Source organism: Dendrobates tinctorius, unplaced genomic scaffold (assembly GCF_039654945.1).
Source record: "Dendrobates tinctorius isolate UK_male_01 unplaced genomic scaffold, ASM3965494v1 ptg000147l, whole genome shotgun sequence".
NCBI lineage: Eukaryota > Metazoa > Chordata > Amphibia > Anura > Dendrobatidae > Dendrobates > Dendrobates tinctorius.
This window is the reverse complement of record NW_027361814.1, coordinates 13,344,751-13,360,000: the sequence shown is the minus strand read 5'-3', so window position 1 is coordinate 13,360,000 and position 15,250 is coordinate 13,344,751. Positions and strand designations below refer to the sequence as shown.

General features: G+C 47.4%; 1 protein-coding gene across 6 annotated transcripts in view; it reads left to right on the top strand.

Moving 5' to 3' along the window:
* Positions 1-15,250, top strand: part of ACADSB (acyl-CoA dehydrogenase short/branched chain) — a 36,844-nt gene that overhangs the window by 2,389 nt on the left and 19,205 nt on the right. For 3 of the 6 annotated variants that reach the window (XM_073546438.1, XM_073546442.1, XM_073546437.1), the window contains exons 2-7: positions 1-148; positions 1,687-1,787; positions 2,105-2,311; positions 3,495-3,665; positions 10,647-10,772; positions 11,263-11,355. The exon at positions 1-148 is cut by the window's left edge and continues 15 nt beyond it. In XM_073546438.1, the coding sequence (XP_073402539.1) occupies positions 1-148; positions 1,687-1,787; positions 2,105-2,311; positions 3,495-3,665; positions 10,647-10,772; positions 11,263-11,355 (846 nt within the window). The remainder of the gene's footprint in view (positions 149-1,686; positions 1,788-2,104; positions 2,312-3,494; positions 3,666-10,646; positions 10,773-11,262; positions 11,356-15,250) is intronic. The other 3 variants (XM_073546440.1, XM_073546441.1, XM_073546439.1) reach the window with 2 other exon arrangements.

The following is a 15,250-nucleotide window of genomic DNA, read 5'->3' as shown; positions in this document are numbered from 1 at the left end:
TTGCGGTCCTGGCTGGTTACATCCCAGAAACTCCATTGTCGCTTAAAATCTTCTAAAGCCGATGTTTTGGCCACAGACCCCAAGGAAGGAGCCGCGTTTGCTCCACTGGAGACGTTCACAGAAGAAGAGGGCATGCTGCGAGATATGGGTGAGTAACGCATCCCTCACTTTGCCCCGTTACCATCTCAGAGCTGCAAGATTAAGGCTATGTGCCCACGTAGCGTTTTATTCCGGACACTAAAAACCGGACTCCTTCCCAGAAATTGCGCGTTTTTTTTCCCCCCGCGCGATTTGACCGCGATTTTGCCGCGATTTTCGCGTGCGTTATTCAAGCACTTTCCAAGCATCGCTTGGAAAGTGATTGACAGGTTAGTCACACTCGTCAAACATAGTGTTTGATAAGTGTGAGCAGCTTTTTACTATTGAGGCCGCCTATGCAGCATCAATAGTAAAAGATAGAATGTAAAAAAAAAAAATAAAAAATCGGGGTATATTTACCTTCCGAAGTCCCGCGCTGCCATCCCGGGCCTCAGCGTTCCTTGCGAGACCTGTGATAACGTTGGTCTAGCGTTGCTATAGCAATCTCACGAGACCACGTCATCACAGGACCTTGCCACAAGGCATTATTGGGAACGGTTAGGCCGGGATTGCAGCGCGGGACGCCGGAAGGTAAATATACCCCGATTATATTCTTTTTTTTTTTTTTTTACAGGGGTATGGTACCCAGGGCCTGGAGGACAGTCTCCTCTCCTCCACACCGTGGGTACCAACCGCACATGAGACGCTTAACTTCCCGCATGGTGGGCATAGCCACATGCGGGAAGTAAGCGATTCTCATGCATTCCTATGGGTGCGGAATCGCGGCAATTCTTTGCGATTCCGCACAAAAGAATGAGCATGCTGCGATTTTTTTCCGTGATGCGATTCCGCCGCGGAAAAAAGCGCAGCATTAGCACAGCATGTGCAGAATGCCATAGGAATGCATGGGGGGCGTCATGTACATGATTTTTAAACGTTTTCGCGCTGAAAATCGCGGCAAAAACGCTTAAAAATCGCTACGTGGGCACACAGCCTTAAAAACGTTTTTTTTTTTTTTTTTTTGTTTTTTTTCTGCAGCAAAAACCTGCTCTCTTGACAATAAAAATAGCTGCATTCAAAACTCCATTTTTCGCACTGTTTTTGATGAGTCTTTAGCAGCGTTTTTTGAGAGCGGATTACACGTGTGCTTTGTCTACAGTACGTGTTTAATAAAGTTAGTTTTATGCACCAAAAACACAAAAAAAAAGCAATTAAAAAAACTGCAAAAACGCAGAAAGAAGTAAGATGCTGCAGATTTCAAAATGACAGCAGTTCTCAAATTTAATCAGAAAAAAAGAAAACAAGCGTGTGCATGAGATTTCTGAAATTTCTGCTTTTGCTGATGCTGTAAAAAGCAGCAGCACAGTGGCTCAGTGGTTAGCACTGCAGCCTTGCACCAAGGACAACATCTGCAAGGAGTTTGTATGTTCTCCCCGTGTTTGCGTGGGTTTCCTCCGGGTTCTCCGGTTTCCTCTCAAGCTTCAAAGACATACTGATAAGGAATCTGGATTGTGAGCTCCATCGGGGACAGTGATGATGACTGTTGAATTAATGGAGCTCTATAAATGAGTAAAATGTCTTTTCTAAACTCTTTTTATTTCTGCTCAGTACGAAAATTTTCCCAGGACCGAATCGGACCACTTGTAAAAACCATGGACGCCGAATCAAAAATGGATCATTCAATCATTCAAGGACTGTTTGAGCTCGGGGTTGGTAGTAAAAAAAAAATATCAGCTAAAAATTTTCCCTGTACAGCCAAAGATACGAGAAAATAAGTCTCTTTTTAGGCAAGTTGTAAGTATAGCCGCCATTAGACGCCTCCAAGAAACACATCATGCATTAAAATTCAACTTGCCTGACTTTGTTTTCCCCAAAATCATCTCATGGGCGTGCGTTTAAGTAAAGGGACCTTTCCTCCGTCCCTTGTATTTTTCAGACGGTCACTTTTGCTGTCCAGCCACCTCTGTAATAAACTGTTTTGTGACTTGCTTTGCCCTCAACCTTTACCCTCTCCCCCCTCTTTCAGCTGATGGGTATAGATGTGGACCCCAAGTACGGTGGCACAGGAGCATCTTTTTTCTCCTCGATTCTTGTGATTGAAGAGTTAGCCAAGGTGGACCCCTCTGTGTCCGTATTATGTGACATCCATAATACCCTCATCACCTCCTTGTTCCAGGGATTAGGTACAGAAGAACAGAAGGAGACGTACCTGCCCAGGCTGTGCAAAGACACGGTGAGGAATGGAGCGCCAGTAATTCCTATAACGACAGTAGAGGCATGCTAATCAAATACATCCATGCACAATCGCATGCAAACATGACACTTGTGCCCTTTATCAATTTCAATATAGCTCAAATCCCCTAATCCTAAAATACACATGCCAACAAAAAAAAAACCTGCAATTAAATTAAAGTTATATACACCTGCGCTACCATTGTATTTATTGCACCAGTAAAAATAGAAATAAATGAAGCGGCTTTTCAGAGCTTTGTCTTTCCATGGTTGTAGACTAGAAGCAAACCCTGTGTAGTCAGGCCCGGCAGTCATCCTACACTTATTCCATCCTTGATGACCTGCGGACAGTAGGAGAAGGAGCAGATTAAAGGGGATAACGTATGACTGAAGGATCTACACCGGTTTTTCTTTTTGCAGTCTAGCGATGGAGATGTATAGCATTGCATGAGAGCGGTAGACAGACTTGGTAGACTATTTTTACTATTTTATGTGCTGATGTTGTTCATAGTCTTTAAGAGGTTTTGTCCATCTTATAAAGTAATGACATATTACAAGGATAAATCATGACTTTATTATTGGTAGGAGGACGACCTCTTGTACTCGCACTCATCTAGACAATAAAGGGTTTGCAGTGCTAGTTCATTGCTGAGCCAACCTCTAAGTTTTTACCGTATAGTGGGGTTCCCCTGCAGAAGGCACTGTGACCCCCTTCATTCTCAGGATTAGTTTTGGACGACTTCTAGTGATGAGTGAGCGTGCTCGAATACGGTGCATGCTCAGGTGCTAACCAAGTGTCTTTGGTGTGCTCGAAAAATATGCTCGAGTCCCCATGGCTGCATGTCTCACGGCTGTTCGACAGCTGCAACACATGCAGGGATTGTCAGTTTGTTAGGCTACCCCTGCATGCGTTGCGGCTGTCGAACAGCTGCAAGACATGGAGCCACAGGGACTCGAGCAGAGTATTTGAGCACGCCAAAAATACTTGATTAGGACATGGGTGTGCTCGAGTAACACCTTATCTGAGCACACTCGTCATCATGAACACCCACCACTAAATTCACGGCGTATGCCATCGCTTTACTGGGTGGTCAGCCAAGCTGCAGTACCGGGCAGCACATGAATGCAGAACAAATGCCTTTCACCCCGTGGCTGCAAAGTTAATGTTTGTTCCTTCTGTGTAGGTGGGAAGCTTCTGTCTTTCGGAGGCCGGTGCAGGCAGCGATGCTTTCTCCCTGAAAACCACAGCTCAGAAGCACAAGGATTATTATGTCATCAACGGCTCCAAGATGTGGATCAGTAATTCTGAACAGGCGGGGGTCTTCCTTGTGATGGCAAACGCCGACCTCTCTGCTGTAGGTTCCCCTCCTCTGTGCTAAGACCGCTTCTTCGTTTCTGTTTATTAACATCAAGATTCTTCTTTTGTGCCAGTTTCCCTTTAACTACTTGTCATCAGCTGTCTTTAAAGGGCTTGTCTATGACGCCATTATCTCTATATTTGTTATATGGAGATGAGATGTCACAATGAGGGGACATTTCCTGGTCCCAATTTATTGTAAAGCCTCCGCTTAATATCTTTGTACAAAAAAAATTGTTTGCGCCACCATTGGATGGTCTCTATCAGTATCAGATCAGTGGGGGTCCGGCACCTAGCACTCTTGTAATCAGCTGCTTGCAGCTCTCGGAGGCAAACTGTGAAAAAGGTACTGTCACACTTAGCGATGCACCAGCGATCCCGACAACTATATGGATCGCTGGTACATCGCTAAGTGGTCGCTAGTGAGCTGCCACACAGGCAGATCTCGCCAGCGACATAGCAGGCGTCTGGGGTCGCTACTTACCTGTCAGACGAGGCGATGAAGACGTCCACGCGTCGCTCGTCGGCACCAGCAGGAAGAAGCCGCCGCTGAGAAACAGCCCAGACCGATCTCTCGCGATCAGCGGGGGAGCCGGTCGGAGGTATCACACATAGCGATATCGCTTAGTGTGACGGGCCCTTAAGGAGCGGAAGAGTGCACCTCTGTCTCACTGTCCATGTCCTCTCCTGGGTCCTGCAGATCAGCTGCTAATCAATAGTGATGACCTCTCCCTAAGATCATTCTAGTGGAAATAATAATTTAATAATAATTATTCGGTCGTCCATGACAGCACCACCTGAGAGAGGGGATCCGCCCTTCTTAGGAACAGGAAAACCTACAGATACAAAAGGGCGGCACCTCTCCCACGCATCAGTTGGTTTCCTGTTCCTAACAAGGACAGAACTCCCTACAGATCGTCCGTCATGGATAACCGAATCCCAGGCCAGCGGACCGACTCAGGTAGCGGGGGGTTCTCCTACCTCGGTCTCGCTGGGGGCCCTGGATGCGCCACGGTGGGTCCGGGTAGGATTTCCACGGCAGTGGTAAGAGCAGGCGGAGACAGGGTCCGGCGGTCGCCTTCTCCACGGGGCCGGTGAGGTAAGCGGGTCCCCCTGTGTCTCTTTCCCCCGGGGGTGCGGTCCGTTCGGGCGGGCGCCGCCGGCGGTGTCCCACAAAGGGAGCGGCGGTTCCGAGCCGGCGGCGCAGTGCTAGCCCCTTGCCGCGCGTCCCCGCGGCCTCTATCGCGCGGTGGAAGTGGCGCGGCGAAGGGGGCGGGGCCTAGTGCCGAAACCGGAAGTCGGATGCCGGCGGCTTCCGGTTGTGGTGAACGCGCGCCGATGCCCGCCGCCTGAGGGGGTCGGGCACCTGAGGGGGAGGATCGCGAGGAGCGGTCCAATGGGGGGCCCGAACACCGGACAGAGTTCCTGCTAAACCGGAGGGGGAGCCTTCTTAAGACAGAAGGCATTGCTGCTGAGGTGCTTCTGGAGGCCCAGCGATGGACACAACAGAAGCCCCCATGGACCCACAAGAGGTGCAGCCCGTGGCAAAGCGCCCCAGTGACCAACCTAAGAGGCGGAAGGAGGGACGTTCGAGTGGACAGAGCCACAGTAGTTCCTCTAGGTCAAAGGATCCTCCTGCAGCCCCCCATGATCCGGTACCTGTCCTCATCTGCAAGGGTAAGAGATCTGCGAGAATGTACCCTGATGCAGTGTCCCCTTATGTGTTTGATTCTCAGGGGAAGAAGGCCACAGGGAAGCAGAAGCACAAGGAATGTGCCCTCTGTAGTTGCCCCTTACCAGATGGCCACCCCAAGAGATTGTGTCAGTCTTGCGTGAGACAGACGGTAGGGACGGAGATGAGGGGTAGAACGGGAGTGGATTATCAGACTCTTACACTCTTCCCTATTTATGCAGGTAGCGGAAGAAGCTCCAAGCTTCGCTACAGACCTGAGGCAATTAATCGGGACTGAAATAAAAGCCCTATCAAAAGAAGATTCTTCTAAAAGAAGACGAGCTAGTGTTTCAGGCTCAGAGTCTTCAGTCGGCCCTAGGAAGGAAAATATCTCCTCAGAGTCCTCGGCCTCCTCTTCTTCTTCCGAAGAGGATTCCAGCCGGTTCTGCTTTCCCTTGGACCAAATGGATAAATTAATTAAAACCATAAGGTCAACCATGGGGGTAGAAGAAAAAAAGACAGAACTGTCTGCTCAGGACATTATGTTCGGGGGTCTAGACCCCAGAAAACAAAGGACTTTTCCACTAAACGAAAGAGTCCAGTGCCTGATAGACAGGGAGTGGAAAAAAACTGAAAAAAGGGGGTTCTATGCCGCCTGCTTTCAAGCGTAGATACCCCTTTGAGGACCCAATAGTAAGTCGATGGGATAAGGCCCCCAAGCTGGATGCAGCGGTAGCTAAGGCCTCAAAAAAGTCATCTATACCCTTCGACGATATGGCCTCCCTTAAAGACCCCCTAGATAAAAAGGCAGATTCCTTTTTAAAGGGCACATGGGAGATGTCAGCAGGCGCCCTAAGGCCAGCAATAGCAGCCACGTGCGCAGCCAGATCCATGATGGTCTGGCTGGATCAATTGGACTCTCAGCTAAAGGATGGAACCTCCCGAGCCTCCATCCGTAAGTCTCTTCCAATTATCCAGAATGCTGCTGCCTTTCTGGCAGATGCCTCGGCGGACTCGGTAAGAATGGCGGCCAGATCTGCAAGTTTGTCTAATTCGGCCCGAAGAGCCCTCTGGTTAAAATGCTGGCCGGGAGATATCCAAGCCAGGTCCCGTCTCTGTTCTATCCCCTGTGAGGGTGAATACTTGTTCGGCTCCGTCCTAGACGAACTGTTAGAGAAGGCCGGGGATGAGAAAGAAATTTCCGAGTCTGCCGAATACATCCTGGAGACGTCCTTTTTCTAGGAAAGGGTATTCCTGCAGGAGACAGGCCAGAGATCAGAACAGATGGGACAACAAAAAAACCAGAGGTACGGGCTTCATGTATGGAGGAGGGGGGCGCCAAGAAGGTCCATCACGGGATAATAAGAAGCCGCCCCAATGACTAGTGGCTCCGGTAGGAGGAAGATTATCTGCCTTCTACCCGGCCTGGGCCAGAATCTCGAATAGCAGCTGGATACTGGGGGTGATAGCTACAGGACTGCACCTAGAGTTCTCCTGCGTTCCCCAAGATCGGTTCAAGGTAACTCCACTCAAATCTTCCCCGCTAGAACAAGCTGCCCTGGAGACCGAGGTCCTCGAGCTACTGGACAAACAAGTCCTGACGAGAGTTCCAGAGGAAGAGAGAGGGGGAAAGGCTTCTATTCCCCCCTGTTCTTGGTCCGTAAACCGGACGACTCATTTAGGGCTATATTTAACCTCAAAGCCCTCAATAAATTCCTGGTCGTACGTCCGTTTAAAATGGAAACAATTAACACCGCAATAAAAATGCTGTTTCAAAACTGCTTCATGGTGGTCCTAGATCTGAAAGACGCTTACTACCATATACCAATTGGTCTAGCACACCAATCTTTCCTTAGACTGGCGGTTCAGTTGGATGGGTCAATCCAGCACTTCCAGTACGCGGCCCTACCCTTCGGGGTGGCGGTTGCGCCCCGAGTATTCACCAAAGTGATGGCAGAGGTGATGGCCCATCTGCGCGAGCTAAACATTCTAGTCGTCCCCTATTTAGATGACCTCCTTATAATAGGCAGTTCAGCCGAGCAGTGTTTAGAACAATTACAGAAAACAACGGCGGCTCTAGAGCGGTTGGGATGGCTACTTAATATCAAAAAATCCCGTTTGCAGCCATCAAAAATTCAACAATTTCTAGGCCTAACCCTAGATTCAAAAAAGCAGGAATACCGTCTGCCCCCAGAGAAGCTGCTGCACCTGCATGGCCGGGTCCTGAACGCTTCCAACAACCCCTCCATGTCCCTCAGGAAAGCCATGTCCCTGTTGGGTTCCCTCTCATCCTGCATTCCCACAGTCCAGTGGGCCCAAGTTCTTACGAGAACTCTACAGGGCGAAGTTTTATGGTATCAGAGAATCCTGGGGGGTAACTTAGAAGGTCGACTGACCTTATCCAGAAACACAATAGAGTCCCTGGAGTGGTGGCTAGAAAGAAATAACTTGTCTAGAGGGGTCCCTTGGGAGTATAACATTACCCGCGTGGTCACCACGGATGCAAGTCCTTCCGGTTGGGGGGCGCATATGGAGGAAATTCTGGTCCAGGGCCTATGGGAACGAGATCAGATACAAATGTCTTCTAATTTGAAAGAATTAACAGCGGTAGTACTCGCAGCTAAAGAGCTCCTTATGTATCTACAGGGCCATCACGTACGAGTTCTCTCGGACAATCGAGTGGCCGTGGCCTATATCAACCACCAAGGCGGAACTCGATCCAGAACTCTGATGAATGTGGCAGGACAGTTGTTCCAGCTAGCAGAGCGTCATTTTTTATCTCTCACGGCTCTTCACATAAGAGGGAAAGAGAAAATTGCGGCAGATTTCCTAAGCCGCAATCTGTTAAAACAAGGAGAGTGGGCCTTAAACACCTCCATTTTCGTTCAGATTGTGCAGAGATGGGGTCAGCCAGAGGTGGATCTATTCGCCACCAAGGAGAACTCGAAAACGACACAGTTTTGCTCCCAGGGAGACTCCTCTGGCAGTAGATGCGCTTCTGATAAAATGGGACTTCAGGCTAGCCTACGCCTTTCCTCCCCTATCTCTACTTCCTCTGGTGTTGAGGAAGATCAGGAAAGACAGGGCAAGGGTCATAGTCATCGCCCCGTTCTGGCCCAGAAGAGCATGGTTTTCGAACCTCAGGATCATGTCGGTAGACGATCCTTGGGTTCTCCCGGACATCCCGGACCTTCTGTCCCAGGGCCCGGTCTTCCACCCTCAGGTGGCTGGCCTACATCTCACGGCGTGGAATTTGAGCGGTCACTGCTAGAAAGTAAAGGCTTCTCCCCAGACCTAATTGACACTCTACTAAAAAGTAGGAAAGTGGTGACAACTAAGATTTACGTCAGAATTTGGAAAAGGTTCCTCGAAAGCTCAAATATAAATAATGGTGATTCCGTCCCCATAGGCCAGATCTTGGAATTTTTACAAAAAGGGCTGGACTTGGGTATCTCCACCAGTACCCTTAAAGTACAGGTATCCGCCTTAGGGGCCCTCTTTAGCTGCAACATCGCGGCTAATTATTGGGTCAAAAAATTTATCAAAGCAGCGAGTAGATCCAGACCAATAGTAAAGAATAGACTCACGCCATGGGATTTGAACCTAGTCCTCACAGCTATGACAGAAGCGCCATTTGAACCCATCTCGTCAGCCTCTATTAGGAGCCTGTCCCTCAAAATAGCGACATTCAGGCATTGTCTAGGCGCCCACCTTTTCTTCAGGTAAAAGAGGATAGGGTAATACTTAGACCCGACCCAGCGTATTTACCAAAAGTAGCCTCCAGCTTTCATAGGTCGCAGGAAATAGTCCTTCCATCCTTCCTCCCTAAACCAACTAATGAGAAAGAGGAGAAGCTACACACTTTATATGTTAGGAGATGCCTCTTGGAGTATCTAGCGGCTACCGATCCCTGGAAGAAAGACAATGCCCTCTTTGTCTCCTACCAAGGCCCTAGGAAAGGTCTTATGGTGTCCAAAAGTACACTAGCCAGGTGGATTAGAGATGCAATCTCGTTAGCTTATGCCTCAAAAGGTAGAGTAGCTCCGGAGAAATTGAAGGCGCATTCCACCAGATCCGTGGTGACCTCGTGGGCCGAGAGATCGGAAGTCATCGACCCAGATTTGTAACGCGGCCACTTGGTCCTCTCCGAGCACTTTTTATAGTCATTATAGACTAGACTTGGGTGCCTCTGCAGACCTCTCCTTCGGTATCAGGGTTCTGCAGGCTGTAGTTCCCCCCCCCCCCCCCCCCCTAAAGTAGTGATTACTCTTTGTAATTCTCTCAGGTGGTGCTGTCATGGACGACCGAATAAAGTCTTAGTTACTCACCGGTTAACGGTATTTTTCAGAGTCCATGACAGCACCCATAGATTCCCTTCCCTTAGTTAATTTGGGTGTGCACGTCTTCCCTTTGTACATATCCACGGGTGATAAAGATTTAAGTATTAATATTGTTGTACATATAATCATGCATTAACCTTGGAGGTCCTCTTTTTATACTCTGTAATCCAACTGATGCGTGGGAGAGGTGCCGCCCTTTTGTATCTGTAGGTTTTCCTGTTCCTAAGAAGGGCGGATCCCCTCTCTCAGGTGGTGCTGTCATGGACTCCGAAAAATACCGTTAACCGGTGAGTAACTAAGGCCGGTTTCACATTAGCGCATTTTCAGCGCGCGCACGGCCGGGGGTAGCTCCGCCCCCGAGCCGGCTCTCTGCCCGGCGTGCCCGCCCCTTGCTTGTAGCGCCGCCTACTAGCGGACAGCGGCGCCTGCGATCGGCGCACCCTATCTTTAGCATAGGGTGCGCAGATCGTGCGCTAGTTGCGCTTTGACCTGCGCTGCGCACTTTTGACGGTGCGCCGCGCGCGCCAAAATCCGAAAAGTTTGATTTTGGTGCGCACAGCGCACCGTCAAAAGTGCGCAGCGCAGGTCAAAGCGCAACTAGCGCACGGCCTGCGCACGATCTGCGCACCCTATGCTAAAGATAGGGTGCGCCGATCGCAGGCGCCGCTGTCCACTAGTAGGCGGCGCTACAAGCAAGGGGCGGGCACGCCGGGCAGAGAGCCGGCTCGGGGGCGGAGCTACCCCCGGCCGTGCGCGCGCTGAAAATGCGCTAATGTGAAACCGGCCTAAGACTTTTCCTGCGCGATACAGACGTTCTTTGGGTAAAACCATTGCATCCCTTCCCCCATCATTGGGTCAGTTGTTGGAGGAGGTGGAGGGTAATCGTGCAGTCAGGACGCCTTGAAGCCGTACATATGGGTACCAGTCTGGATTGATGACTTTCCTTTTTTTTATATATATGTGTCAGGGATACAGAGGAATCACCTGCTTCATTGTTCCAAAGGAAACGGAAGGATTCCATATTGGAAAAAAGGAAGATAAACTGGGACTCAGAGCGTCTTCAACATGTGGGCTGACTTTTGACAATGTTAAGGTATGAATGTGCAAATGTGACCTGGGAGGAAGGAGAAACGATGATTAAAATATTAAGATGAGCATTTTATTATACTCACACGACCAATTCTATCTGTCTAGTTCATGGAACAGCAGCTTATATTAATACAACGCTTGTGGGACTACAGCTCCCAGCCGTAGTCACTCAGGGCATTTTTGTTGTAGTAAATCAGCGGTTGAAATGACGCAATTTTTTGGTTTGTTTTTTGCGCCTTCATAGTGACTAAACATATCGTGACCACCATGATGGCCAAGCTCTGCATCGTCTTGTTCGTAGTGATTTCTCTCGGCCGCCTCATGATATGTTGTCTCCATGCATATTACATGATCAGACGACCTCGCAGTTTGAAAAGTACAAAAATCCCCTGAGAACTACAGACTTTGGTATTTGCAGAGAAACCCTGACGATGTAAAGCATTTACGAACTTGTTTGATTTCTACTCCATCTCCTTTTTAATTTTTATTTGCAGGTTCCAGAAAGCAATATACTCGGCAAACTAGGACATGGCTACAAATACGCCATAGGAATGCTGAACGAAGGCCGGATTGGAATCGCAGCCCAGGTGATGGCGGCTAGAATACGTTCACTGTCTTAGCTACTAAAATGAGTTCTGTCTGAGTGTATTCAGGCTTTGCAGATTTGGTGTGAATTCTGCAAATTAAAACTGCACCAAACATACACTGAAAACAAACCAAAAAACACGTTGAACATAAGGCAGGAAAAGGCCTTAATGACTGGTAACTTTGTTTTTTTTTTTTTTTGCCTCTCCACTTCTCAACCATAAATAAATAAATATATATACAGTGCCTACAAGTAGTATTCAACCCCCTGCAGATTTAGCAGGTTTGATAAGATGCAAATAAGTTAGAGCCTTCAAACTTCACACAAGAGCAGGATTTATTAACAGATGCATAAATCTTACAAACCAAAAAGTTATGTTGCTCAGTTAAATTTTAATAAATTTTAAACATAAAAGTGTGGGTCAATTATTATTCAACCCCTAGGTTTAATATTTTGTGGAATAACCCTTGTTTGCAATTACAGCTAATAATCGTCTTTTATAAGACCTGATCAGGCCGGCACAGGTCTCTGGAGTTATCTTGGCCCTCTCCTCCATGCAGATCTTCTCCAAGTTATCTAGGTTCTTTGGGTGTCTCATGTGGACTTTAATCTTGAGCTCCTTCCACAAGTTTTCAATTGGGTTAAGGTCAGGAGACTGACTAGGCCACTGCAACACCTTGATTTTTTCCCTCTTGAACCAGGCCTTGGTTTTCTTGGCTGTGTGCTTTGGGTCGTTGTCTTGTTGGAAGATGAAATGATGACCCATCTTAAGATCCTTGATGGAGGAGCGGAGGTTCTTGGCCAAAATCTCCAGGTAGGCCGTGCTATCCATCTTCCCATGGATGCGGACCAGATGGCCAGGCCCCTTGGCTGAGAAACAGCCCCACAGCATGATGCTGCCACCACTATGCTTGACTGTAGGGATGGTATTCTTGGGGTCGTATGCAGTGCCATCCAGTCTCCAAACGTCACGTGTGTGGTTGGCACCAAAGATCTCGATCTCGGTCTCATCAGACCAGAAAACCTTGAACCAGTCTGTCTCAGAGTCCTCCAAGTGATCATGAGCAAACTGTAGACGAGCCTTGACATGACGCTTTGAAAGTAAAGGTACATTACGGGCTCGTCTGGAACGGAGACCATTGCGGTGGAGTACGTTACTTATGGTATTGACTGAAACCAATGTCCCCACTGCCATGAGATCTTCCCGGAGCTCCTTCCTTGTTGTCCTTGGGTTAGCCTTGACTCTTCGGACAAGCCTGGCCTCGGCATGGGAGGAAACTTTCAAAGGCTGTCCAGGCCGTGGAAGGCTAACAGTAGTTACATAAGCCTTCCACTTCCGGATGATGCTCCCAACAGTGGAGACAGGTAGGCCCAACTCCTTGGAAAGGGTTTTGTACCCCTTGCCAGCCTTGTGACCCTCCACGATCTTGTCTCTGATGGCCTTGGAATGCTCCTTTGTCTTTCCCATGTTGACCATGTATGAGTGCTGTTCACAAGTTTGGGGAGGGTCTTAAATAGTCAGAAAAGGCTGGAAAAAGAGATAATTAATCCAAACATGTGAAGCTCATTGTTCTTTGTGCCTGAAATACTTCTTAATACTTTAGGGGAACCAAACAGAATTCTGGTGGTTTGAGGGGTTGAATAATAAATGACCCTCTGAATAAACTTTTCACAATTTAAAAAAAAAAAATTAAACAAAGAAATAACATTCTTTTTTGCTGCTGTGCATTTCACACTTCCAGGCTGATCTACAGTCCAAATGTCACAATGCCAAGTTAATTCCAAATGTGTAAACCTGCTAAATCTGCAGGGGGTTGAATACTACTTGTAGGCACTGTATATATAAGAGAATTGGGATCCAGCAAAAAGATGAAAGTTCATCAGAATTATAAAATCTTATTCTTTATTAATCCATTAAATCATATAAAAAATATATGAGGAACTCCAATCAATTGGTAACATTCCAGCAAGGGACTTTGGGTAAAACCATTGCATCCCTTCCCCCATCATTGGGTCAGTTGTTGGAGGAGGTGGAGGGTAATCGTGCAGTCAGGACGCCTTGAAGCCGTACTTTATGGAGCATTGTCCCTTGCTGGAATGTTACCAATTGATTGGAGTTCCTCATATATTTTTTTTTTTATATGATTTAATGGATTAATAAAGAAGAAGATTTTATAATTCTGGTGAACTTTCATCTTTTTGCTGGATCCCAATTCTCTTATATTTCTATTTGTTGGTGCATACTCCCTGCCTGGATCCGTGCAGAATATAAGGTGAACACCGACTATTGCATTAAGAGGAACTCCTTTATGGTGAGCTGGCTATATGTTTTTTACATTGTTTGAATATATATATATTTTTTTTTTTTTTATCTACATGGTTACATAAGGCTTTGTTATGAATTTCTTTTAGCACTGGTTTGGGCTACATATACAGTAAATTACCATGTAATCTACTGTATATACTTTTTATTTTTTACAAGTATAGAATAAACATTTTGTTCTAGGTTGTTTTTTTGTTTGTTTCTATGTAAAATAACCCGTTGCATGAATTCTACAGTTTATTATGGTCTTGTGGATGCCTTGTATGTGCATGGATTTTTTTGTGTGTATGTCCCCCTCTCGGCTTATACGCGAGTCATATACCAGAGGGTTAGCGGGGGTGTCAGAGATAATACTTGCGCCCCCCCCCCCCCCCCCCCCGCTTCTCCCAGTCTCAGGCTCCTTCCTTCAGCAGTCACGTGGTACCGCTCATTAAAGACATGAATATGCGCATATTCATGTCTTTAATGAGCGGTATCACGTGACCGCTGAAGGCAGGCGCCGGAGACCGTGGGAGAATGGGGCTGCAGAGATCGCGCCAGGAGGAGGTAAGTATATGCTATTTTCACCTGTCCCCATTCCCACGCTGCTCGTCGCTGCTGCCTTCTGCGTCCTCTGTCAGTGATGATCAGGTCAGATTGCGCGGTGATGTGGTTAGTGCATGCCGCGCCCTCTGCTGCCTGAACGTCACTGAGAGATGACGTGGCAGACAGCAGCGAGCAGCGCGGGAACGGAGACAGGTGAATATCTCAGGTGCCGGGTCCTGAACCAGCAGCGACACGGCACCTGGCACCCAGCGAAGGAGAGGTGAGTGTCATATATATATATATTTTTTTTTTTTTTTGCAGCGGTACATGGGGATTAGTCTATGGAGCATCTTATGGGGGCATATTCTATGGAGCATCTTATGGGGCCATAACCTTTATGGAGCATTATATGGGGCATAGTATTCTATGGAGCATCTTATGGGGCCACCATGGACTGTATGGCACATTATATAAGGCTCAGGAAAGATGTATATCTTTGTACCGTGTTAGCCAGTGGATAGAAAAATATTCAGGATTGAGAGACCTCAGTAGTTGATACCTTTTAATGGCTAAATGAAAAGATGGTAACACATTGCAAGCTTTCGAGACTACTCAGGTCTCTTCATCAGGCTAGACTAATACAAAATCTGAAGGGTCACATATTTATGCACAATACAGCAGAGAAAAAATGCAATAGATAAGACAAGTGATGTGAAGCAGAACTATCAATATGGGAGAGGGAGAAACATAAATATAAACATTGGACCAGTTCATTATCTATGAACTGGTCCAATGTTTCTCCCTCTCCCATATTGATAGTTCTGCTTCACATCACTTGTCTTATCTATTGCATTTTTTCTCTGCTGTATTGTGCATAAATATGTGACCCTTCAGATTTTGTATTAGTCAATGCCTGATGAAGAGACCTGAGTAGTCTCGAAAGCTTGCAATGTGTTACCATCTTTTCAGTTAGCCATTAAAAGGTATCAACCACTGAGGACTCTCAATCCTGAATATATAAGGCTCCTGATTTAATATGGATATTCAA